This window comes from Besnoitia besnoiti, chromosome II (assembly GCF_002563875.1).
Source record: "Besnoitia besnoiti strain Bb-Ger1 chromosome II, whole genome shotgun sequence".
NCBI lineage: Eukaryota > Apicomplexa > Conoidasida > Eucoccidiorida > Sarcocystidae > Besnoitia > Besnoitia besnoiti.
Window position 1 is genome coordinate 5,352,316 of NC_042357.1, and position 24,944 is coordinate 5,377,259.

The window sequence follows — 24,944 nt, forward strand, 5'->3', positions numbered from 1 at the left end:
TGCCCGCGTCCGGAGTGTGCTTCTTCGAGGTTTGAACCGAAGATTTCGATATTCCCGAGTCAGGGCACGAATACTCACGTGCGAGGCGCTGCCCGGCGAATCAAAATGCCGCCTTTGACTACCAGGTGGCCCATCATTCCGTCAAGACGAGGCAGAAAAGACGAGAAAGAGTTTTCTCGAGGAGACCCACGCCACAACGGGGTTGTGATTCCAACGGATCCGAGAAACGCGGAGTGACCTGAGGCGCGGCTGCATGCCGCCGACTGCGGAGAGTGGCGACGCGCCGGGGGACAGACGTAGACAGATGAACAAGGTCAGACTTTAGAGAAACTGGAACTGGGACAGAACAACACAAAACACTTCACACATTGGCATACCGCGACAAGACGCCGCCCGCTAGCCGCTGGAGCCAGCGGAGGGGGGGGGGAGAGGGGAGCCATGCACGGGGCGAATTCCTGCGAAAAGCGGGCGCCCTGACAGCCAGGCGAAAGGCGCGTGCATCGCGTTTTCACTGCGGCAGAAAGAAAGGACCAGCGATCAAGAGACACACGTTCAAAGACCGGAAACTCCAAGTTCTGCCAGCTTTCGGTGGCAGCGTTCCGCCTCTGCATGGGCAAACCCCCATCTGTGATAGGGTGGGCGGGGGCGTGAGTGGACAGCCGACGGAAAATTACGGCGGACAGAAGTGGGCGCAGGAAAAAGAGCCAAGGCCAGCGGACTCGACCCACGAATTTCGAATGCCTTTAAGAGAAACAAAAGGACGAAGAGTTCCCAAACGCGTGGGACCCGCAGAGGCGTCCCATGCTATCCACGCGAGCACGAGAGAAGAGAGTGGCCGGGGCGCGCTAACCAGCGTCCTCCCGCGCCAAGAACGTGGGAGGGCGAGCAGCGAAGGGGAAGAAAAGAGAACTAGCCGGAAATCGCACACGGAATTCGAAAAGAAGTCGCCTCAGTCAAGGGGTCACAGGATGTGTGCCGCTGCAAGCGAGGAGGGAGAAAGCATGGCTCGCGAGCCACGCGCGTGTCTTCTTGCGGCCGCGCGCGACTGTTTTTCTATGCATGCGCGCGTGCTTTCCCGCCAGAGACATGTCGAAACCGCAGCCAAGAGCGCGGTGAACGCAAGGGACGCAGAGTCATCGGTTGCGCGAATACCGATATTTACCTCACCAGCAGAGGCCCTGAACACGCTCTGCGCTCGTGCCGTGCCTGGAAAGCGCAGAAGACCAGGCCGGACCAGACACCGTGAGACACGAAAGCTGCGGACGGAGAAAGAGGATCCCGTAGAACGCAAACCAAGGCTGGGCGACGGAGAAACAGGCGGAAAACTACAGTGTAGGACGTGACACACGTGTCTACATGCGCTGTCTTTACAGCTCCCGGCGCTTGTTGCGACTTTACACGCGACAAAAGAGACAGCGAACCCCCGCCTCTCTTCGTCGTCGAGTCGCTGCTGGCCGGCGCCTCTCATAAAGAACGGCAGTCCTTTTCATCCCAGTTTCTCTCAACCTCGCCCCTTCCGCTGCTCGAGAAAGCAGCGGCGCGTCCCTACGCAGCATGAACAGCGCCGGCTGAAGCAGCCGCGGAGTCCACGCGCACCGTCTTCTCGGCTTCAGTTGTTTTCGGTTCCTTCGCGGCGCGTTGCTTTTCTCGCTCGTTTGCGGGGGCCGCCCGTCGCTCCAGAGTTCTTCACGTCTCCTCTCGCTCGCGTCTGTCGCATCGCGTTGCGTCCTTATTCCCCGGTTGAGCGTCTTTCCTTCGCGCGTTCGTCTTCGGGCGCGCTTCACTTCGTCTGAGGCGACCGGCCGGCGTCCTGCGCCGCGCAGAAGAGTCGCGCCGCTTCTTACTCTCGCGCTCTTTCCTTTTTTTTTCTCTCCGCACGCCCTCTGTGCATCGAAGATGAACGCTGCGGGAGCCCCTTCGGCTTTCGCGGCTCGCGCCGACCCCTACTACGCCGCTCGAGAGTAAGCGAAGCTGCCGCACTTCAGGAAGCGGGTGCGCCTGTGGACGAAGTTTCTTGGTTGCTCGCCGCAGCCTCAGCACAGGCCGCCTCCGCGGCTCGCCCGCTTCGCACTCCCCTATCCCAGCGGACGCCGCTTTCTCTGTGCGGCGCTCGTCGCCTCGGTGCCGCTGTTTCCTTCTTCGTTGTCTAGGTTGCTCTCGGCGTCTCTCTCAGGCGTTTGACTTTTGTCTCTCTTCTCCGTCTTCAGCGAGACGGCCGAGGGCGTCAGGGACCTCGAGCGCTCCTTCCGCGATTGGCAGCACAGGGCCAGCGATCCGAGGAAACAAGCGTAAGTGCATTCTTTCTGGCCGCGTCGGACCTTGAGGAAGTGTAGATTACGAGGTGGACTCCTGGTTTAGATCTTGGAGGTCCTTGTTTCTCCGCATCCAGGTTCTCTTGTGCCTTCCATGACGCGCGCGCGGGTGTACTCCAGAAAGATCTGTGGTGCCTTCTTGACTTCTACGCCTCCGGCGTCGTCTTCCTCTTTTTCTTCCGCTCAGCGGAGCGCCCTCTCTCTAAATCGCACCTTCCGGCCCCTGATTTGCCTGCGTGCCCGTCTCCTGAGGTCTCTCCGCTGTCCTCTCCTCTCCTTCTTCCCTCAAGCCCCGCCCTCCCTCGTTCCCTCGCTCTTTCCCCCCAGAGTCCTTTGCTGGCATCCCGGCGAGGCCGCGCCGGCTCACCCTGCTGTCTAGGTTGGTGCTCTTTGGTTTTTTTCGTTTTTTAGCGCCGCCGCGTCGCGCCTGCTGGAGACCGCAGACGAGCTGCTGGAGGAGCTGGGGACGATCGAGAAGACTGTGGAGGCGGCGGAGCGCCACGCGGCGCGCTTCGGCCTCTCCCCCGAGGAAGTGCAGCAGCGCAGGGCTTTCGTGACGACGCAGCGCGCCACCCTCCAGTCCATTCAATCGCGAGTCTCGGTACGAGGCATGCTGAGAGCAAACTCATCCTGCTGTCTCACTTGCGTGCTGCTCTGCGCTCAAGCCATCCACGCAGACGCCGGCTTAGTCTCATGTTTCCTTCGGGGCCTGCTCGTGGAAAGTCGCCCGCGGAAAATTCGTTTCTCGAGAAGACAGGTGGCGGAGACTTCCAGCCTTTCAGAGACACTGTGTCCATGGTCGTGCTTGCCGCTTCGCCGCCGCGTCAACGAGGACTTAGAATGGGGCGGAGAACGTGTCTGTAGGCCCGTTTGTCTTCGGTTCCGTCGATTGTTTTTTCTTCTTCAGGCGGCGCTGCAGGCGCAGAAGGCCGCGGCTTCGCACGCTTCTTCGCGAGTCGCCGCGGAGGCGAACGCGGCGTTTTTTCACACACAGCAGCAGCAACACGAGGTAGGAAGCGTCTTCACGCCTTCCCCAGCATCGGCGCTCGGCCGCGCTGTTTTATTTCGCTGTTTTGTTTCGCTGTTTTCTGTTTGTCCTCTTCGGCGGCCGGCTGTATGCGGTCTCTGCATGGCTCACGCAAGCTACCCAAGAGGATTTTGTCTCGGCGCCCGAGCCGCGCGAACTTCTTTTCTTTCTCTGTATATTCTGTTTGGCTGCGGTGGAACGCCGCTGAGCTTCGGTCTGCACTTTCGGCTCTCAAAGTCGAGTGTGAGCCCTCCACGCTACTATTGTGATAAATGCCCTACTACCGGATTGGCTCCGTGCTTATCCCCTCCCTAATCCTAATCAGCAGTTAAAATGACTACAGCTTCCAGGCCAATTTTGTTCGCCTCGTCCACCGACTGTGTGAAGGCTGTTTCTGTGAAAATGCCCTAGGCGCAGCTGCAACTGAGCGCGCAGTCTCGAGTCTGTCTCTAAAGACACTGCACCACGTATACATGCTTCTTCCGCCGTTCTTGGGGCATCCCGCCAGACGCCACGTCGTCGTCTGGCAGCGCCGCGCTTGCACAGAGCCGTGGCCTTTCTCAGCGAGCTCGCCCGCTCTTTGCGCAGGCGCTTCTTGTTTTCCCTCTTTGTCTGCGCAGCAACTGCTTCTACAGCAAGATTCGCAACTACAAGAGCTCTCGCAGAGCGCAGACCGGCTCCACGAGACGGCCATGATGATCAATCAGGAGCTCGAGAATCAACAGCGCATGCTGAACGAGCTCGACGAAGACATCGAACACCAGAGTGCGTCGTCGAGGCCTTCGTGCGTGAGGGGGAGTCGTCCCCAGTGGCCTCTACTTGCGCCTTGCGAACTCGCGTTTTTTGTCTGATGCATCGCAGGCGCCCTCCCCCCGCGCGCAGTTAGCGTTGTCACAGCTGCGCGATTCAGCGTGGAGATTCAGCGTGTGCTTCGCGGCGTAGCTCCTGAGGCGATGGATTCCGCGCGATTTCTTCCTGTTTCTTTGCGCAGTCTTCGCATCTCATTCGCGAACGCCCTGTGTGTGGTGTGTGGCTGAACGTTCAGCGGCTCAGATGAACTTCCTCATGCGGCGCATGGCGAAGATTCTGAAGACCTCCAGTAAGCGCCGCGTTTCCCAGATTATTCCGCTGTGATACTATGCATGCGAAAGCGACACGCAGATCCGGTGAACCCTAAACTTTAAACTCCCAGGCGTGTCCAACATGCATTTGTCGGCAGTCTGTTTTTTGTGGCCATAGGCAAAGATATACTTGCGTACTGTGTGCTGGGCACGAGAGCGAGGCGGCGCTCCGGAGGCACGTGCCTCTGCAGTGACGCGCGCGCGAACGCGTTCACACATGCCCATATAAAGGCGCATGCGTGTAGCTCCGTTCCGTCTCCCGGTAGACGGCGACGAGAGGTCACGGTCTTTTTTCGCCAATTTTCTCTTTTTTTTAGATTCCTGCACTTTGAGGCGCACGCATGCGATTGCATACACGTTCTGCGCCTGGCGAATTTTCATCTCTTCCGACTGCTGCTGCATGTGCTGCTTCTGCGCTCTCAGATTTGAGGCAGCTGTGCCTCATCCTGTGGCTGACGTGTATCGCCTTCCTGCTTTTTGTTCTTCTAATCATCACGTAGAGTTCTGCCGCGGCATGAGCGCAAGAAGTGCTCGAGGAGTGAGTAGAAGGCGAAGTAGCTCATGGAGGCTTTCCAGTGAACCCGCGTGTACGTACACCTGCAGGTGGGTGCTTGGAAACCACCCAAGAGGATTTGCCACGGTTTATTCAAAGCAAGCAGGTGTCCTATATATCTATATTCTTTAGAGAAACTGAACTTTTTGTCTTCTTCTGTGACAGGAGTGGACGGTTGAGGGGGACTAACCTCGGTGTCGCGTGCTTCAGTTCGGTGAGGATAGTAAAAACCTATCATCCTGCCTTATTGGTTTAATATTCTTACAACCCGTCTGGGGCCGTCGCCTGCTTTCCAAGCATTCGAGTTGCACTTGTTTCAGGGTTCTTCTCGTGCTAAGACAAACCCGACTCGGGGGCGTTTGCCTTTCTAGAGCCTTTTCGTTCACCTTTTGAAGTTTTACAGCATGGGGTGCGGGTGTGTGTACACCCAACTGCGGCTGGAGTCGCCCCGGGGCACGCAACGCGGTGTATGTACACTCGGCCACGTCGCTTTCTTACTTCTTTTTTTTCGGTTCATCGCCTAAAGGTCTTTTTGCTTCGAGGTTTTCGTAGGATTCGCTTCGTAGGCGATGCGATTGAACTTCCAGTTTTCCATAAGGGAGTGAATAGCGACAACTCTGAGAACATTTCTGAATTGCTAATGTTCGCTCTTGAGGGTGCGGAACAGCGGACGCGAGCGCCGGCGCTGATCGACTGCCTCGCGGTTTGCTTGCGGAAGCAGTTGAACTTCTGTTGTGTACGCCTATCGCTTTCCGGTTTGAGAAACCGATATCCGCGGAATATCTGAGCTCTGCGCTCCCTCCTGTTACGCACTCGACACCGCCGCTTCCGAGCTGCTCTGACCAGATCCAACTGCAACCAGGAAACCAGAGTTATTAGATGGACCTGCCTCTGGACTTAAAATCAAGCTAGTACTCAGTGGGATAAGTTTTAACAGTGCATAATATGCCAAAAGTACAGCCGTTTCCATGCGGTCACTCCTTGTTCTGTCTCCTGCACCCAAACGGTGCAAACGACAGCGACTTGTTTTGGAGCGTTTGACTGCACACGAGTCCACAAGACAGCGCCGTGACTATACTCCGTACGCTTTTGGCGAACCGATGACAGCAGCAGTGATCGAAGGTCTTTGCGTCGCAGCCTTCAACACGTGGGTTTAGCTCTCGCAAACCCTCGGTATCGCCTCAGCGAGGAAATGAGTGAAGGTGACGTCCAAACAGTCTACCGTTCAGGGATCTACTCATGCTGAAGGAGCGCTAAGGCGAAGCCAGTCAACCTCAGTTCAACAGAACGTGAAAGATCTCCATCACCGGAGACCTACGACTCTACTAGCTGTCTGCAGCAGCCCAGTGTGGCGGTGGTGCTCTGCCGTAATAAAGAAATTGGCTGTCTGAATCTCGTAATCCGAGTTTCTGTATTCTAGAAACTCTGTCATTTTATTCGACTCCAGTAGAAACAGAAGATCATCGAATAAAACGGACATCCAGTTTCTGGTGCAGTTGTTTTTGGTTTGAATCTCGGCTCAGGGTGGCTTAAACTGTGACTTTTTCACGCTGCGATCCTTCCAGCGCTTCGTACTGTATACTGCGAGGCAGGAGCGTCAACAACCCCCCGGTATATATATATATATATATATATATAAACGCGGAGATAATTTGACCAGTATGTTGGTTTCTGGGCGTTCTCCACTTTGACTGCTGTCCAGAGCGCTTGCAGGAGTTCCTTAAACTTCTCCGCTTTCCACGAAGTGCGACGCATCCGTGTGGCGATCTCCTGCGCTTTCTATTCGCAACTCTGCCAGGTGTTTCGCGTAGATATACATAGATATACAAATATATACATGGAAGTGTTCAACCCTTTGTAATCCTTCTTTCTGCCTGGGTTGCCAACGCCGCTGTAAGTGTGTTTCGCTGTCGCGCTCAACAAGGCAACACTGTTCCTCAGCGGCGGCTGCTGCCCTTTTCTCAAGACACTGCCCTGACGTGTTCGCGTTTGCAGATCTGCGTCTACTGGATTTACAATGCAGGAGTCCAATACGTAGTCTATCTACTCCCCAGAAAAAATGCATTTTATATAAATCTAGGCTAAACAACGTAAGACGCGAGCGCCTGGCGTCTGCTGTAGGTCTAGAGTGACAGAGGCAGACGAGTGATCTGCGCTGCGGCGTGGTGCAAGCGAAGACTTCGGAACATGCCGGTTTCCATTTTCACAGCAGCCAAAGCGAAGCGATCTGTTTCCGGTTGAACAGCCAGGCAGGGCCTGCCATGCGTGCGAGAGAGACACCTCAAAAAAACTTAAGCCGCCACCCCGAAAAATTCGCACGAAGGCCGGCGAGGCCGCCTTCGCCTTGACACGACACGAGACACATCTGCTTTCAAACTTCCACAGAGAGGTGACGGGCCAGAAACCCCACGGGCCTCTGGTTGTCCGCGTCCCTCCCTGCGCTCTCCGTCTTTCAACAGAGGCGACAGGTGCGACGCCAATCTGAGACTAGCGCCGCGTCCGCGTGGGCGCAGCCCTCGCCCCGAGGCCCTCGTCCTCCTCCCTCCCCCCCCTCCCCGGCACATCCACGGCAACGCGGCGCACGGCGGACGACGAAGCGCGCCTCGCGAGAGGCGACAGCTACGATCGAAGGCGGCACAACATACACAGCTAGCCACACAACACACACACGGGCGCCGCCTGCGTCGCCCGTGTTTTTGCGCGACTGTCTCACAGCTCAAACTCCACGAACCTCCCCCCACTGCGGCGTATGCCGCTCCATCCCTGCGCGCGCGCCCTCTCTGCGTTTTCGGTGACCCTCCGGCGCTTCTTGTTCTCCCCCTTTTTCGCTTTTTCGACGTCGCCCCTCGGCTGTCGCGTCTCCTCGAATGCCATCTGCCAGCCTCATGCGACGTCGACGCCGGTTACGCTGTCGTCGTACGTGCCGGAGACGAGAAGGTTGGCGGCGCTGGTGCGTTCGCCTTCGCTGCTCCACTTCTCTGCGCCGGGTCCGAAGAACGCCGAGAATCCTCTGCGGGCGTGGTCGCGAGGGCCTGCGGCGTCGAGCGCGGCACGGGCGCCCCACTGCGCGAAGGGGTTTCCTCTGCTGTCGACGTCGAGGAACCGGTCCAGGTCTTCCTCTGCACCCTCCTCGCCCGTGCTGATGAACCCCGAACGCCAATCGCTGAGAAGCATCTCATGCGTGGGGAGCGACGGCGCGTTGATGCCGCATACCGACGGCGCGACTGCCTCCGCGGCGCCCTGCGCAGCCGCCTCCCCGCCGCCGCGCGCGTCCGCCTCGCTGGTCACCGTGCTCGCGGATCGCAGCGAGGCCGAAGACAAAAATTCCCCGTGTGCGCCCTTCGAGAAAGGCGTCAGCGACGACGCCGCGAGGGCAGAGACATCCTCCTCAATCGGCGGCACTGCGCAGGACGGCGGGCGGTATGGGCGGCTGCAGGTGCTGCCCCCCAACACCGAGAAGCCGCGACGCGACGGCGGCGGATACAGAATCAACAGCGCCAGCTGGACCGAGCCTACCAGTGTGCCTGAAGACGCAGACACACCGCACGCGTGAGCGATGAAAACCGGCGGAGTTCCAGAATAAAAAGCCCTATCTTGGACGCTCAAGACACCTGGCGGCGAAAGAGGGACAGACAGCGTCTTGACGCAGGTGTCAAGAGCGTAAGCGACGCGCTCACACGCGAGGGCAGAGAGGCATACTGCGAGGGGCATACTGTTGAGATGCACACGCCGCGGAAAAACCATATTAAACACCCCGAAGAGGCGGAAAGCCTGCCGCGCGCCCGACAGGGACTGCAGAGGCGCCAGCCGGGCCTCTCACAGGCATTTGCCAGGGACGTGCGCGCATCAAACACTCGGAAATCGAGGGGACTCGCGGATTTCTTAGCCAGAGTGAGGAAGCTGACACGCGGCTGCGTACAAAGAAAAAGCGGCTGCGATCCAGACGCGTGTCTGCCTCCGCTGCTTACCGATGAGGTTGGGGAGGAGGATGAAGAGGTCTTCACTCAGCCAGCCGTAGAAGAGCCAGAGCGAGCTACAGATCCAGTTGCCCATTGACACTTCAACAGGCAGGCACGCGGTGCTCTTCTCTCGCAGGATCACGCGCAGCGCGGACAGCGGCGCCGCGTAGCTGAACACGTTGATCACCGCTGAAAAAAAAAGAAACAAAACTCGAGACTTCCGCCCTGTCCACCAAACACGCAGACGCGACGACGTGCCGTTTTAACCGTTTCAACACGTTCAACGCGAAACGCTGGCGCATGGCAGACGCGCGTAGGCCTCCTCTACGGCGTGCGCAAGATGTAGATTCGACGAGCTTTTAGCCGCTCCTCGCGACGCACGCAAAGCCCTCCGCACAACACACACTCTTCCCCTTCTCTCTTCATACGCGTGGCATCTTCTCGTATTCATGCAAATACAAATACATATACGGAGAGATAAGTACTTATTATATACACACGCATATATATATATATATATGTATGCGATCATACACATATATGTATATGCATCTATATATGCACATCATGTATCCGCACATAGAAATATATACATGCACTCTAGCTCTATACACGCAGCATGCAGGTTGCCACGCGCTCATGCGATCGCGTGTCTGTATCGACCGATAGAGGCACTCCCACCCTCCGCAGATTCGCGTCTATGTGCACACCTTAGTCGCTGTTTGAATGTCTGAACCCCTCGTCCTCCCCCCTTCCCCCCCCTCCGGACTGTTGACCCCACGCAAGCGTTTGCGTCGAGGCGGACACGGGCGATTACCTGCAGCGAGGCCGACGAGTTGCGTGGCTTTTTCAGGTCCGAGGCAGAGCGCTGCGACGAAGATGCCCGCGAGGAGGAGGGAGCTGAGGGCGATGTAGACGTTGAGCAGTTTGCCCTGTTGTTCGTGTTTGCAGTATTTGCGGAAAGTCTTGACGTACCAGGCCGAGACGAAGAGGCCGCAGGCGTTGGGCACCAGGAGCACGAGGTCGCGCTTCAGCAGGCCATAGACTAGCCAGATGACCGCGGAAAGCAGCAGCATGACGTAGGGAAGGCTGTGCAGATCGGCAGTGTTTCGACAAGCCTTGACGCGCATGATGGTCGGCAGCGGCGCCAGCAGCATAAAGATCGCAGACAGCACCGCAAGCACCTTCATCAGCCACAAGACGCGCGCCGCGATGAACGCCGGAATCGCGGCAAGCGGCGAGACCAAGAGCGACCACACCGTCAGCTGCGGAAGAAGCGAAGACGCCGCCTCGGCCTTAGCCGCCGCGGCGTCGAGAGGCGCGGGGAGCACCGACGCTCCGGCACCTTGGCTCAGTTGCTTCTCCGCGAGAAGCGACGGCGCAGACGCAGCCGCGGCCGCAGCCTCGAGAGAAGAGGAAGAAGCGGACGAGGACGTGAGCGCAGAGGAGAGAGACTGCGGTAACACAGACGCAGCAGGCACAGACGAGGAGGAGGCGGGCGGACTACTCGCGGAGGCGGGCGGACTACTCGCGGAGGCGGGCGGACTACTCGCGGAGGCGGGCGGACTACTCGCGGAGGCGGGCGGACTGCCCGCTGGGGCCTCGAGGGCAACGAGCGCCTGATGCGGCACGCCCTCGATCATAGGCGCGGACGGGACTGGCGCCACCGAAGCGGCTGCAGTGGGAAGCGCGCCCTCTGGGGGGCAGACGCCGCCACAGAGGCGGAGGCGGCGACCGGGAGGTCAGGCGAGGCGGCGGAACGCACTTCGGGGGCCTGCGCCGCGCCCTCCGCGACGCCGCTGCGCAGTTTGGTCGCCTGCGCCACGAGGAACGAGAGAGAGGCGGAAGAAGAGCGGGAGAGAGAAGGCAGGAGAGACGCGAGCGAAGAGGAGGAGGAGGCAGACAGAGACGACAGAAGCAGCAGCGCGAGGAGAGCAAAACGAGCGAGAGAGAAAGCCGGGCGCGGCGGCCTCAGGCCGAGCCGCACGCACTCGGGGGGGAACTTCATTGCAGAGAGAGATAAAAGCGAAACGAAAACACAGCAGAAAAACAAACGTCCGACTCGGGAGAGAGAGCGGGGTCGGTCAGCCCCGAGGCGCGGGGGTCTCCCTTACATCGATGGAAGCCGGCAAACGGCGCAAAGGCTTTTCGCTTATCAGACACAAATCCCGCGACAACGAAAGTTCGCCGACGCGGAAGCAAAGAGAAAGGAGCTCCAAAAACGTCTCGTCTCTTACCACCAAGCAGCGGACGCGCGCAGAGTCGTGTCGCGAAAATGCGGAGAAAACCAGTCCCCAGCTGGCTGCCTCCGCGTATTTTCATTTGCTGGCGTGAGTGTCGCGGAGCTTCTGTAACGACTTTCTTCACTTACCTAGCCATCCCCAGCTTGATTCTTTTTTTCCCTCTTTCTCCTCTCTTGTGTTGACTGTCGAGGCGCACATTCGTCCGCAGCCGCGTCCAGTTGCGCGGTTTCGTGTGCCCCGGCATCCAGCTGCGCAGTGCACGTACACCGGCACGCACACATAGCGTAGACTAGCCACGCGAAAGTTCGACGGCGAAATTATTGCGCAAGAGCGCGCGCGCGGCTTCTTTGGCGGGATCGAACAGATTTCCCTGCGCGGCAGGCGAGGAGGAAGAGAAGGCGGATGCTGGACGCCAAAAATGGAGGTTTGGTCCTGACGAAAAAGTCTAGAGTCTACCCAGTAAAGCGGAAACTCTGCGCGCGCGAGAACTCGCCAGCCTGCGGACACACTCGCAGACGCCTTCCGGCGGCGTACTCTCCCCGTCCTGCGGATCCACAAGCCACTCTGACCGCTCCTCTGGGTGACTTGAACAGTGAAAAGAGACGATTCCGAAGAGCGCAATGGCCACCCGCGCTCAAAAGGCTGCAGAGGACACAGCAGCTACACACCGGTTTCGTGGGGCCTCGCCTCTCTCTTGGCGCCGCGGAGAGCGGATTCGTGGAACCCAACGCGATGCGCCCTTGCACACCGGGGGACGATGTGCCGCGAGTCGCCATGAGTCTCGTGTTCCACGCGCGATCTCCGCTTCCATGTGCGCCTAGGACCTGAGAAAGTAATCGTTCAAGGAGGTGTCCAGAGGGCAGGCTACCGGGCCCGCGCCGCATGATGGAGGCACGCGGGTGACGTCCGCGCCGAAGAACGGCAATCGAAGCGGAGTGGCTCGCACAGAAGACTCTGACGACTGCAAAGTTTTAAGCAGAACATGTCAAATGCGTTCTTGTGCCCGCTCAGCCTTGGGGGGGGGGGGGGGGGGGGGGGGGGAACGAGGAACCTAGCCAAGTCGGGGCGACCGCAAAATACATCACATACACGATCACCGCAATATGCCAGGGTCTGCGCTCAAAACCTGTACATTTACTGCCTAAAATATATATAGAAAAACCCATGTATATGTGTATATGTGCATAAATGTATCCATGCGTTGATACGACTTATACGATCTTATATCCAGGCCTGCAGAATAAATGTCATCTGATTCTCAAAGCCGAATATATTTACATTTATATAGATATACAGATATCGAGTGAAACTGCCACCGCTGCCGCCAGAGCTCTGCGGTCCGCTAAGGAAGCAGAGAAACTGTTCCGCGTGATTGGCAGTTCAGACAAGGTACAGCATGTTCGACCCAAGCGCACCAGCGAACCGCGCCAACCTCTGAGTGGCGCCGCGGCCCCCTGTATAGACATACACTGAGTATATTCATACAAATATATATATACATATATATAAGTAACTAGAAAGGATGCCCGCCCGGCTGCTGCCCGCAGCGACCTCCGCTCGCTCGACCGCGTTGGGCTGCAACGCCTCGCAGCCTGTCGGCGCGAGGGGCTCAGAGAGCTCGCGCGCGCCGGCGAGACTAGAGACTGCAGATGTGTCACAAAGAAGTGTGAAGCGGCGCTCTCGCGCGCGTGCCCGGATCCCGATAAACTTTCATCACCCGTGTTCCTGGGCCGTGTGCAGGAGAGGCAAGCACGCGTCCCGAGTAGTTTCTTAAGTGCCGCTGAGAACCCCCGTAGACGCCTTCTGCCGCTGGGAATGTGAATCGCTCTCTCCGCTGCTCAAGTCTCTAGATTTGGCTAGTCACGGGATCTCTTTATGCGGACGGCACCGCTCCAGCGCCTCGTGAAGGTGGAGGTACTAACCTCTAGCTTGCGTGTGTCGGCGTCGCTGCATTGGCGCGAACTTGACTACTGCGAATCCCGCAAGTCTGTAGTACAGAGGCATTCTTGAGGCTGCCTCCCATACTGGCCCCCGGATATCAGCCTCGGCTGCATCGCATGCACGCATGCTGACTCGACCTTTTCAGACTCGAGTGTTGGTCGCCAGCCCTCTCTCACTCGGCAGCACGCCCCGCGGCGCGACGGAGAGCGGCAGCCGAAGAGGCGCCCGGCATGGCAGCAGCACACGCAAGAGGGGTGGCTGATTTTCGATAGAGCAAACAAAAACCTGAAAACTCGCGGGGTGACCAGCCCCTAGGATCCCCCCCTCACGAGCCGTTGCAGCTACATACACAGGCGCGCGGAAACCCGTCGCCGTTCGGCTCACCCTGGGCTTTCAGCCGAAAACATAACACAATGACACAATACCGAGACACGGCTATATCACATGCACGCGCGTGTGCAATAAACAACTCAGCGCCCCTCCGCAGGGCGAACAATCTCTGTTTCGGAGTAGAAACAGAACGCCGGCGACACCGAAACCTATTCAACATCTCGCACGGCCCGCTCTCCGCCAGTTCATGGCTGCTCACGCGCGACTTCACTGCTGGCTGTTCCTCCAGGTCTCGAGCTGCAGCACCCCGCAAACAGAAACAAAAACGAGAAATTTTATCTGACACGCTCTCTCTAGGGTGGTCTCAGTCCTGCCTTTTTCTCTTCTTTTCTCTGCGGAGTCGCCGTGACCCCACCCTCGCCCCGAATGATGCTGCATCTCTCTGGGTGTAGCTGAGCCAAGAAAAATTATGCTGGTGTGCACGCCGCGCGCACAAGCCTGCTTCAACTGCATAGCCCTGGAAGCGCATCCAATGACAGAATCTGGGCGGCCTCCCCCCTCTCGGATCGCGTGGACTTACAGTCAAAGTCTTTCGCGAGTTCGGCATGCCTTGCTTCTCGAGCAGCAGCAAAAGGTCCTCCATAGAGAGGACTTTCTGATGCTCAGGATCAGCGCGCTCGCGCACCGTCACGGTCTTATCCGCGCGCTCTTTCTCGCCAACGACGAGGAGGTAATTCCACTGCTGCAGCTGGGCCTCGCGGATCTTCTTGTTGACCGTGTTGTTCGACACATCGAGCCCGACTTCGTAACCTGAAAGAACAAAAAAAAAAAAAAAAACCCGCGAACCACTCCAGAGGCACTCTTGCCGGCGCCTCTCTCTGCATGCGCATCCCTCGCTCTCAGCGTTGGGCTTGATTGAACGGTCGCTATCGCTAGATAACTGCATCCGAATGAACCGCTTTAAACAAACATACCCGGTTTCAGATCGTGCCTAAGAGGCACTCATGCCGTCTACCGGTGGGCCGACCGATGCCCAAATTCAAAGGAATACGTAGTACGTTTGAAAAGTCTTAGATGGCATGAGGCACTTACCGAAGCTGTGAAGCGTGTCTCTGACGGACGCGGCGTAGTCGTTGACTTTGTCGGATATTGGGAGGACGATGCACTGTCTAGGCGAGAGCCAAAAGGGCAGTTTGCCGCCGGTGTGCTCGATGATGACGGCGCACATCCGCTCAATGGAGCCGAGGATGGCGCGGTGAATGATGACGGGGCGCGCCATGCCAGGGCGGAGGGGCTGCTCCACGTTCGCGTCCGCCTGGACCTCGTCCTTCTCCTCCGCGCCGTTTTCGCAGCGCTTCTCCTTCGCCTCCTTCGCGTCGGGCGCGGCTGCCTGGGCTTCGTCCTGCGTGCGGTACTGCAAGTTGAAGCGAATTGGCAGCTGAAAGTCGAGCTGAATCGTGCCGCACTGATGAGGACGCTTAAGCGCATCCCACAGGCGAATGTCGATCTTGGGACCGTAGAAGGCGCCATCACCGGCGTTCAGCTGCCAGGGCTTGCCGACTTGGTCGAGCGCCTCCTTGAGCGCCTGCTCCGCAGCGTCCCAAACGGCGCGTTCGCCGAGGGCCTTCTTCGGGCGGGTGGAGAGGAAGAGCTCGAAGGAGAAGCCGAACTGCTCGTAGACGTAAAAGAGGAAGGCGAGCGCGTCCGCGACCTCCTTCTTGACCTGATCCATGCGGCAAAAGATGTGCGCGTCGTCCTGCTGGAAGCGCCGGACGCGGGTGAGACCGGTCAGACTGCCCGACAGCTCGTTGCGATGCAGCACACCGAAGTCCGCGAGGCGCAGCGGCAGCTGCCGGTAGGAAGGCGCCAAGTGCTTGAACATAATGCAGTGTCCGGGGCAGTTCATCGGCTTCAGACCCCACTCCTTGCCCTCGACATCAAACAGATACATGTTTTCCTTGTAGTTCTGGTAGTGACCCGAGGTCTTCCACAAGTCGCAGCTGAAAATGTTGGGGGAAATCACTTCTTGGAAGCCGCGGAAGCGGTACTCCTCGCGCATGAATTCGCACAGTTTGTTGTACACCTTGGCGCCGTCCGGCAGCCAGAAGCAGCTCCCAGGCGAAACGTTTGTGTCGAAGAAAAAAAGGTGGAGGTTTTGACCCACGACGCGGTGGTCGCGCTTCTTGGCTTCCTCGAGCAGCTGCAGGTACTCCTTGAGCTGCTTCTTGTCGGGGAAGGAGACGCCGTAGACGCGCTGCAGCGAGTCGAGGTTCTGCCGCCCGAGCCAGTAGGTCGCCGAGTGCTTGGAGACCTGAAAGGCCTTCACCTTGCCCGTCGACGGCACGTGCGGCCCGCGGCACAGATCGACCAACTGCCCGCAGCGGTAGACGGTGGTGCGGCCGTCGGCCGGGATCTTGCTGCGGATCAGCTGCACCTTGAACGGGTTGTCGGCGAACAACTCGAGCGCCTCTTGCCGCGAACACACTAGCCGCCGAAATGGCTGATCCTCCTTGATCACGCGATGCGCCGCCTTCTCCAGCTGCGCGTAACTCTCCTCCGTCACCGTCGCCGACCCCATGTACGCGTCATAGTAAAACCCGTTCGTCAGCGCCGGTCCCACAGTCAGTTGCGCCCCGAAACACGCCTCAATCGACTGACCTGACGCCCAACACAAAAGACAGAAAAACCCCTCCGACGCGCATCCACACACACACGGAGACGCACTGCCCCTGCGGCCCCACCGCCACCGGCGCCTCCCCGTGAACTCGAATCGATGGAAGGATGCGCTTAGGCACTCATTCTATGTCCGCAGAAACCAGAGATATCCGCACAGTCCACACACACACACACGCGCATGTATGCAAAGACTCCCATTTTGAATGGAAAGACTGCCTGTCTGCGTCTCCTTGTCTGCAGCTCTCACCGAGGATGTGCGCGCTGGAGTGCCAAAAGACGTGCTTGGCTTCGTCCGCGTCGAACTTGAGGAGCTGAAGTTTGCAGGAACCCTCGAGCGGCCGCTTCAGATCCCAAAGCATCCACTTTTCCTTCTCTCCGTTCGCCTCCTCTCCCTCGTGGTTGCCGCATGCGCAGCTCTCCTCGTCGTCGTCCGCCGCGGTGATGGAAGCCTCTGCGCCGACGCCCGGCTCGACGTAGAGAACCTGAAAAAGTCAGGAAAAACGCGAAAGAGGTCGCACCCGATGGAAAGAACGAAAAGGCAAAGAAGGCGCAAGCGACAGAGACGCGCACGCGGACGCGGCGCGCCGTGAGATCGCCCTCTAGAGGCGAAACAACCCCTTATTTTCTCGTCGAAAGAGCGTGAAGCCTACAGAACGCGCGAGATCTCGCGAGCGGTTTAGGGCGGCATTCGATGGAAATTTAACTTTTTTGAAGCCTTACCTTGGCGACGAGCGACGCATCTGCGAGGCCCTTGGAGATTTGCACGGCGACGTCGTAGGGGCTAGTCTCGAAGGCAGTGCCCTCCTTCTTGCTGCCGTCGGGGAGCTCGACTGCGATTTCCTTCCGCGGCTTCTCCTTCACCGCCTGCGTCTGCTTCTCGTAGAGCGCCTCGAAGAGGGCGAGGCGCTTCTGCAGAAAGGCGGGGTTTTCGCAGGGCTGAAAGTTGGGGTCGCCGATCTTCTCCTCGGCCGCGATAGCGGCTGCGGTTCCCTGCTCTGCGCGTCGTCCAGGCGCCGCCATCATGGCCAGGGAGCGCAAAGAAATCGGACAAAGAAAAAAACTGGCAGAAAGTCGGGACGAAACTCGCGGAGAACGCGCGCGAGAAGACACGCGGGAAGACGCAGGCCCAGGCCGCAACGGCGAAGAGCAGGCAGGCCCGCCCAACAGAGACGCGGCGCCGCGCAAGTGAAGGCCAGCGAGAGGGCTTAGACAAGCTGAAAAAAACGACGCAGGAGCAGGAGAGAGCTCGCCAGAAGAAGAGAACCGCAGCAGGGACTTCTTCTGCACAGCGGCTCTGGGGGCGCCTCTTGGCGAAGCAGCGCGGCAAACAAAAGCGACAGGGCGGAAGGGAACCTCTCTTTCGATTCGAGAGAAAACGACTCTCGGCCGACAGCTCGCACTCGACAGTGGCTGCTGCGGAGGGGCGGAGCGAGGAGAAATGCCGCGTTGCCGAAGCCGAAACATAGCTTAAGAGAAAATTGGAAAAATGCACGCGCGCGAGGCGCTCTATCACAGCTCCTAAAAAATGGCGCCGATTCGGAGACACCAACCAATCGAGGCTCGTCGCCGGGGGGGTGGGGCGTAGTGGAGACAAACACGGCGACGCGCGCGTCGAGCGCCTCCGACTATAAGCCGAAGCGGCGCTGCCGCTCAAAGAGAGTCGTCCACACGCAGAGCAAGCTGGACGCCGAAGACCAGCAGGATCGCTTGCCTTGTTGGCGTCTGCAGCGAGGAGTTGGAACACAGAAAGGCAGAAAAAGAGTAAGGCTAACGGTGTAACGGGGCGCTGCCAGCTCGGCGGCGGAAGGCTCCCCAACTCATCGCCCAAAAGCGGCAGCGGGTGCCCTAGTGGCTCCTCGCCTCGGTCTCGCCCTCACCGTTTAGCTCACACGGAAGAAGACAGCAACGCGTTTTGAAGGCGCTCAGTGAATCGTTTTCCACGCGTGAGGTCGCGAGAAGCGAAAGACAGAGACAGGCGCGTGCGCGCGGCTCCGCGGGGCTGTGGTGCTGTGCGGCGCGACAAGACCAGGGCTGGCGACTGCAGGGGCGGTCGCAGACCCGTTGGCTTGGGAACCCCTGGAGACCCTCAGAGGGAAGGTCGAGAGGCAGAGCTCGAGTACATTTTTTAAGCGCCAGCGCCCACGCATAGGGAGAGGGCGTGTGCCTTCTTTTTTGCCTTCTCTGGGTCTCTTTTGCCTCGAGTGAGAAATGGGCAACGGCAGCTGGAGCGCCCGCCGCGCAGACTGTCGCGCGCCGAGAGCGATGGAGAGGAGGCCGCGCGATGAAACGGGGAATACGCTAGTTCCGGGAGTGAAGGACTTTGAAAAATATCAACGCGCCCGCTCAGTTATTCTACTTGAGGCGAAATGTGACCGCCAGAAGACGAAGAAAGCTTCGAGAGGCGAGCGACTACCGGCGACCACGCGCCTTGCGCCCGCGTGCAGGTGGGTCGCCCCCGGATGAGGCCGCCGCGGCGTGAGGAGACCGCGGCACGCCCACCTTGACTCAACCGATTGTCTATCGACGGCAGGAGCGCTTCTCCCTGTCAAAAGAGCTATTCTTCCGCAGCAAATTCTGCTGTCTGGCATCTCTTCGCAGTCAGGGCTTCACGCAGGTGGAGGCCGCCGCGGCCGCGCGGAGGGACTGAGCTCTTTCTCTGCGCGAGAGTGCATACTGTGTAGCAAGAGATAAAAACGGCAGGCTTCGGTTCTACAAACGACGCCGAGGGCGGCATTTGCTTCGCTTCACGCTCGGCTCCTCGTCAGAGTGGGGAGTGGCGGCGGAAGGCGCATCACGAGACGCACAAGCAATCGGATTTTTGCGGTAGAACGAGGGATGCCTCTGTTGTAGTGAAAAAAGACTCCACTAGCTCCAGCATCAGCCCCTGGAAAGGATCATTTTCAGCACTAAAGCACTCGCGTTGCGTCGAATGTGCGAACGATGAATTCACGCAACTAGACTATAGGCATATGCATGTGGCCTGATGGAGTATCTTCCAAGACACCGCGTAACGTGCGAAGGCGTCTTCCGCCATTCGCTGACCGTGGTGACCGCGGCACATTCGAACAGGAGTCCAAGTTCGTGGCTTCCTTTTCTCGGCTTTACATGTTGAAGCCAACGCGCAGAGCAGCTCTGGATCGCGAATAAAAGGTAACTGCAGCTAAGAAAGCAGAGAGGAGGAATTTGGAGTGAGCACACGCCGAAAAAGACGAGGTGGCTGTGTGGGGTCGTTGCGTTATGGTTCGATCGCAAGCTACTGAGGTCGCGAAGTTCTGGCCTTGAGCTCGTGCCTCCTGTAAAGCGCTTACATGCATCTATTTACGCCGTCAAGTCGCGCCCGGAGAGGGAGGCCCTCGACACTCGCAGACCGTGGCTTACAGCACTTGCTAGAACGCGTGTGATAGTGGAACAAACACGCCGCCTCGGCACTCCAGCGTGTAGTTTCCGAAAAAACGGATAGATTTAAGCTGCCGGGGTTTGTTTTTTGTGTCGCAAAGATGGCGCGTCCCGTTGCGGGAGGCAAGGCGACTCGGTTTGACACCAAGAACAGAGAAGCGAGACGGCAAAAAATCGATTTTCGGCTGACACGCCAACGGCGATCCACAATCGAGAAAAAGGAAAAGGCTGCGATACTCGCGCCCGCGCGTCCTCTCAGAATAGGAGCCAAAAGACTGGAGACAGCGACAAACACGCCTCTGCTTGCAGGTGCGACGAGAACAGATCATGCGGGCGCAAGTGACATGCAGAAGACTGCGAAAGGAGCATGCAGAAGAAGTGAAGAAGTCGACAAAGGCACGAAAGAGCGTCGACAAGGAGAGAGAGAGCGGGGGGGGGGAGTCCCCCCGCCATTGAGAGTGCGCAGCAGAGAAAAGACGAGAACGGACGCGTCTTCGTGTCTGTGCGCTGACGCGACCTGACTGCCGAAAAATATGCGGCGCTTCACAAGCCTGCCCACTGGGCTTTCCATTCAGCGGACGACGCATATATATACGCACATCTTTATAGGCCAACACAAGCGATGAAGCTGCGATTTCTATGTCGCTCGTCTACCATTAAGCGCACATGTAACAGGAAGTTTGGCGCGAGGCAATTGACAGTTCCCTCCTTTGAAAATCTGGGCTGAGACACGCCGAGATATTCTGCGAGTAGAACGGCACATGCGGCGCAGGCTTCATCGCGAACACCCTCCCAGAGGTCTGCGTAAAAACGCTGCGCCCTCCCTAGGCACACGCATCGCATTTGAGCTACTTCAGACTCGCCAGCTAAAGTAAACATATATATATGCATACATTTATGAATATATATGTATATATAGATGGGGCGTACAAGTGCCTGTGAATGTATACATAGTATACATTTCTGTGTGCCGAGGATCCGAGCTCGCGGGGGGCGGGCTCTCTCTCGGCGCAGGCACGTGGAGACGCTGAAGCCACGCCGTAGAGGCACCCTAAACCCCAACCCCGCTACAGCGGCACATCCTGGGTTTAGGGTTTTTAAGACGACTCTCTGGAGGAAATCCGTCTCTTGCGATGCATCAGCGTCCCTCGGCGTCGGCCGCGTAGAAGCTCGCGAGCATGCCTGAGATAGGGAGCGGCGCTTTGCCTCGCTTGAAGGGAGACACGGGCGCGCATGCCAATCCCAGAGGCGCGCCGTTCGCTCCGCCGAAGGCACTCTTCCCGGTCTTCTCGTCTCTCGCTTTCTGCTCGAGGAGGGAGGGCGCGAGAGATGCTTCCGCTTCCTTCGTCGTGGCGTGCAGCGGACTCTTCTTGTGAGATTCGCTCGCCGTCTCTCCGTCGTCCGGTGTATGTCCACCCCGAGGGGCAGAGGGCGGGGCGAGACGCTCCGCGGGCGCCTGCGCACTCATGACTCGGCACTTTTTGCTCGACGACGAGACAGGGGATGCGTCTCTGATGTCAGCCGCCTCTGCTTCTGCACCGTCGGCTTTGACTCCCGCCCCTGCGCGGAGCGGCGCGCGGCATGCGTCGAGAGAGAGCTTCCGCGGCTGGTGAGAGCCTGCGGCGTCGCCTTGCGTTGCGTCTGCTCTGCGCTCGAGGCTCTTTTTCGAGGCATCGGTCGGCGAAGCGGACGACGAAACGGCACCCCCGTAGTCGCTCTTCCGCGCCGTCGGGCTGCGCACGCAGGTGGTGCCGAGCGCCGCGGAGGAGAGCTGGGGCGGAGGCAGCGCGAGGTTTGTGCGCTTCAGAATCTTCTCCAGGTGGTAATACGCCGGCAACGATCGCCGCGGTAACGCGAGACGCGACGAGGGGCTGCCCTCCGATCGTCGCGCAGCGGCGCCATCCGCTTCGTTCGCAGCTGCCGCGGCCGCGGGCAGCAGAAACGAAGGGCCTGCGCAGACGCTCGCCAGCGGCGTGTGGGTGCCGCCGCGCTCTACGCCGTCGGCGCCCGTAGTTTTCCGCCGCCGATCCTCTGCGCGCGACGCGAACTCCGCGTCCGCCTCCGCGGCGAAGAGCGACGCGCCAAGCAGCGCCGGCGCCAGCCTCGCTTCCTCCGCAATCCCCGGTTCCGAGAGACGCCGCACCTGCGGCTGAGTCCACGCAGAGGTGGAGGCGTCCGCATCTTTGCCGTTGCCGGCGGGCGCCAGCGAAGGGTCTCGTGCAGTGGAGGCCTGGGCGCTCACACTCGCCTCCGCAGAGACCGAGTGCGTCTCCGCGGCGACAGCGCTCGGGGCTTCGTCGGTGGTTGAGACGCGCGAGGGCGAACAAGAGGTCCGCGCGGAGGCGTGGCGGCCCTGCGAGCAACCCGCGGCAGTCGGCGTAGAGCTCGTGCGCCGCGGCTGCTGCGATACCCGGCGCGTCTTCCGCTGAAGAGAGCGACAACGCAACGCACGACGCGCGCCACGATCAAACACGCACACAGAGAAAAAGAGGACAGACAGAGAGAGAAACAGAGAGGGAAAGAGAGAAGAAGCCGCGGTCCTTAGCCCGCCTGTGCAGCTACACCTGCCAGTTCACGACGCTCGCCCGCAGGCGAACCTCTGTGCGCGGACGCATGCAGATGAAGACCCCCGCAGACGAAGGCGCACAACATGCCGACGCGCAGCCCTGTGCCTGGCGCCGCAGTCGCGATGAACGCAGTCAACGAAGAGGGGGAGAAGGGTATCTCTCCAGAACTAGCCGGGTGCTTGCAGGATAGTGATGATCTCGGTGCACATCAATCAGGGCGTTGGAGCGTCTCGTATGTTCCTTAACATCGGTGAACTCGAGAGGCTGGACGCATGACATGCGAGGCTTTCCGTGCATGTCAGGCCTCCAAACGAAACAAAAACTTACCCCTCGAGCTAAATCCATTTCGCGCGCGAGCGACCAGACGCTGTCCTTACGGACGTGCTGCGGAGAAAAAAGATAAAGAGGAATCCGAGAAAAACATCCCTCTTGTGGCGGCAGAAAGGCGACCCGAGGGAGAACCCGCAGCGCCAAGCCAACGCATACGCAACCGTACACGTCACACACATTATATGTATACACCAAAATAATCGCATGCATATATATTTTTCTGCATAAATACATGCTGTGTAGGATACCGTCAACGAGAGTGTGAAGGCTGAAAACGGCGGTGGCCGTCGGCCTCTCGGCTGTGCCGAAAATCGTCTGCGCACTAATTTACGGCAAGCCTCTTGGAGTCGTGCTCCACGCAAGCAGCGAGCATTTGTTTTCTGACCAAATAGGTAATTTAAAGAGGAAGCATGACTGGGGCGGCGGGCTCCTGAAGAACGGCGGAGGCGTTTGTCTCACCTTGAGCGGCTCGACGTATGTCGAGGCCATGTCGGGCGAGCGGAGGCGGAAGATCCAGATGTTGTGCGGGCACCTGCGCCTCTCCACGACTTTTGCTCTGCAGAGGAAGCGATAGCAAACAGGCCGAAGAGAAGCAGCTGTCTCGCGGTTGCGCAGAGGCGAAGGCGCATTTTCATGCTTTTTCAAAGCGGGTTTTACGGCCTCAGGCCTTCGCTCTGCTCTCGGCCTCTCCTCCCCTTCTCGCTCCGCGCCACGCCGAAACAAAAAACTGCACCGTCTTCTGTGAAGATTCCTCCCGCCCCGCGCCCTCTGGTGTAGCACAACCCTCTCCCCTCTCTTCAGTGCTTTTTGTTTTTCTCGTTCTTCTCAGAAACTCACCTGAAGATCTGCGCGTCTTGGTGCGCTGCCTTCGACTCCACCCAGTCGCCGACTTCTGGCGCGGGGAGCTCCTCAGGCGCCCGCGAGGCCTCCAGCTGCACGTGGCTCATGTTGACGACTGAGAGAAAAAAGAAAAAAGACATTCTGATGCAGGCAGCAGAGGCGTGTCACACAGAGGATAGTAGCGCCCTTCAGGACTTGGGCATTGGAGGCGCACGAGGCCCGGCAGCATATACCTGTTCACCGCGCATGTTGCTGCGTCCTCGAGCGGCATGGAGCTCGCAGCATAGAGCTCGCGGCATGCTCCCCCTGGGGAGAAACCTCCAGTGGTTTCACTGAGGAGTTATGCTGCGCCATCTGCGCAGAGGCTTGACACTTCAGACTGGGGCTAGGTATGATGGCAGCGACGCGCCACGCGAGGCCTGCGCGCCGAGCATCGCCCCCCTTTAACAACCGAGCAAGACGACGCTTCCACGCGCAGGCACTCGCCCCTAGAGGCGCTGGGCGGCGCAGGCGATTTCGGCGCTTACGGCCTCTAGATATCAGGGTGTAGTCGGCGGTGACTTGCAGCTCTTGATGCGGGCGATCGTCAGGCTCGTCTGCTGGCTCCGATTTGACTTCTTGATGGTCTTCCTCGTCCCTCTCGTCCCTCTCTTCTCTCTCGAGTTTCGCCTTGGAAAGCGCCTCGTCGCGCGCGCGCTGAGAGGCGAGCGCGTCGGCCTCGAGCCCCGCGGGCGCGGGGGGCGCCAGGGCGCGCGGAGACAGGGCGGCGCCTCCGCCTTCTTGCGCGGGTGCGCCGCTGTCGTCAGACAGATGCATTTTCGACTGTAAAAAAGAGTGGACTGGGGCCTCGTGGCACCGCACGCGCCTCGCAAAAACCTAAACGGAGTGGAATCAAAAGAGCGCGCGACCCACAGGGGAAGGCCGCTGAAGCGCGATGACTTGCGGCGGCGCCGTCGGCAGCTTGCTCGCGAAGGCGCGCAGAAGCCGAACGAGGAGAGAGAAGAAAAAAGGAAAGAAATCGATAGAAGCGGCGATTCGCTACTTGAAAGGAAGAGGGGGTTTAGACAGGCGCAGAGCGCAGATGCAGCACAGGGCGGGCACGAGCCGCCTCTGCGAGTTGCTCTAGGGCGATGAGACAGGGGCGCCAGCGAGCGAGGAGACAACTCGCAGAAAGAGCAGACGCAGCGACCGCTACAGGAAGGGAGGTTGAGCGGACAGAGAGAAACAAGTCAACTGCGCAGAGAGAGGAAGAAAGAGAGGAGAGAAGCGCGCGAGCGCGCGCACGCCTGGTGACAAAATCGGCCACCGCGCGGTAAGTCCTCCGGCGGAGCTTCGGCAGCCGAAAGAGGCCCGCGCGGTCTTGTGGTTCGGATTTTCTCCTGTGCAACCCCCACTCCGAGGAGAGGAAAGCAACAGACTTTTCGAAAAAAGTCGCAGAAAGGAAAGCAAACTGCGAGAGGAATGCCGGTGCCCACGCGCAGGGGCTGGTCCGCGGAGTAGGAAACGCCGAAAGCTGGCGCGTGTGGCGGCGATTGTGCAGCAGTCTGGAAAGAGCGGCGTGCGGAGGGGAGAGGAGAAACGAGAATCGGGATTTTCCTGCGGTGCACGACCCGCTAACAAGCAGACTTGCCAATCCCTTCTGCCGAGAA

The 24,944-nt window shown here is 59.1% G+C and overlaps 4 protein-coding genes across 4 annotated transcripts; 1 reads left to right on the plus strand and 3 right to left on the minus strand.

Moving 5' to 3' along the window:
• Window positions 1-1,896: 1,896 nt before the first annotated feature.
• On the plus strand, window positions 1,897-4,960 carry BESB_040990 (putative syntaxin 6 protein; the record flags this gene model as incomplete). Its single annotated transcript, XM_029362685.1, has 7 exons — window positions 1,897-1,961; window positions 2,208-2,288; window positions 2,724-2,913; window positions 3,220-3,321; window positions 3,960-4,104; window positions 4,385-4,438; window positions 4,884-4,960. The coding sequence occupies 7 exons, from the start codon at window positions 1,897-1,899 to the stop codon at window positions 4,958-4,960; spliced, it is 714 nt and encodes a 237-aa protein (XP_029221650.1).
• A 2,936-nt stretch (window positions 4,961-7,896) lies between these two features.
• Window positions 7,897-10,615, minus strand: BESB_041000 (MtN3/saliva family protein; the record flags this gene model as incomplete). The annotated part of the gene is made up of 3 exons (XM_029362686.1): window positions 7,897-8,537; window positions 8,982-9,161; window positions 9,790-10,615. The coding sequence occupies 3 exons, from the start codon at window positions 10,613-10,615 to the stop codon at window positions 7,897-7,899; spliced, it is 1,647 nt and encodes a 548-aa protein (XP_029221651.1).
• A 3,235-nt stretch (window positions 10,616-13,850) lies between these two features.
• Window positions 13,851-17,182, minus strand: BESB_041010 (threonyl-tRNA synthetase family protein; the record flags this gene model as incomplete). The annotated part of the gene is made up of 4 exons (XM_029362687.1): window positions 13,851-14,296; window positions 14,579-16,144; window positions 16,410-16,644; window positions 16,883-17,182. 4 exons carry the CDS (start codon window positions 17,180-17,182, stop codon window positions 13,851-13,853), a joined length of 2,547 nt encoding a protein of 848 aa, XP_029221652.1.
• Window positions 17,183-20,696: 3,514 nt separating this feature from the next.
• Window positions 20,697-24,111, minus strand: BESB_041020 (uncharacterized protein; the record flags this gene model as incomplete). The annotated part of the gene is made up of 5 exons (XM_029362688.1): window positions 20,697-21,983; window positions 22,453-22,509; window positions 22,915-23,011; window positions 23,293-23,410; window positions 23,823-24,111. 5 exons carry the CDS (start codon window positions 24,109-24,111, stop codon window positions 20,697-20,699), a joined length of 1,848 nt encoding a protein of 615 aa, XP_029221653.1.
• Between the last annotated feature and the right edge of the window lie 833 nt (window positions 24,112-24,944).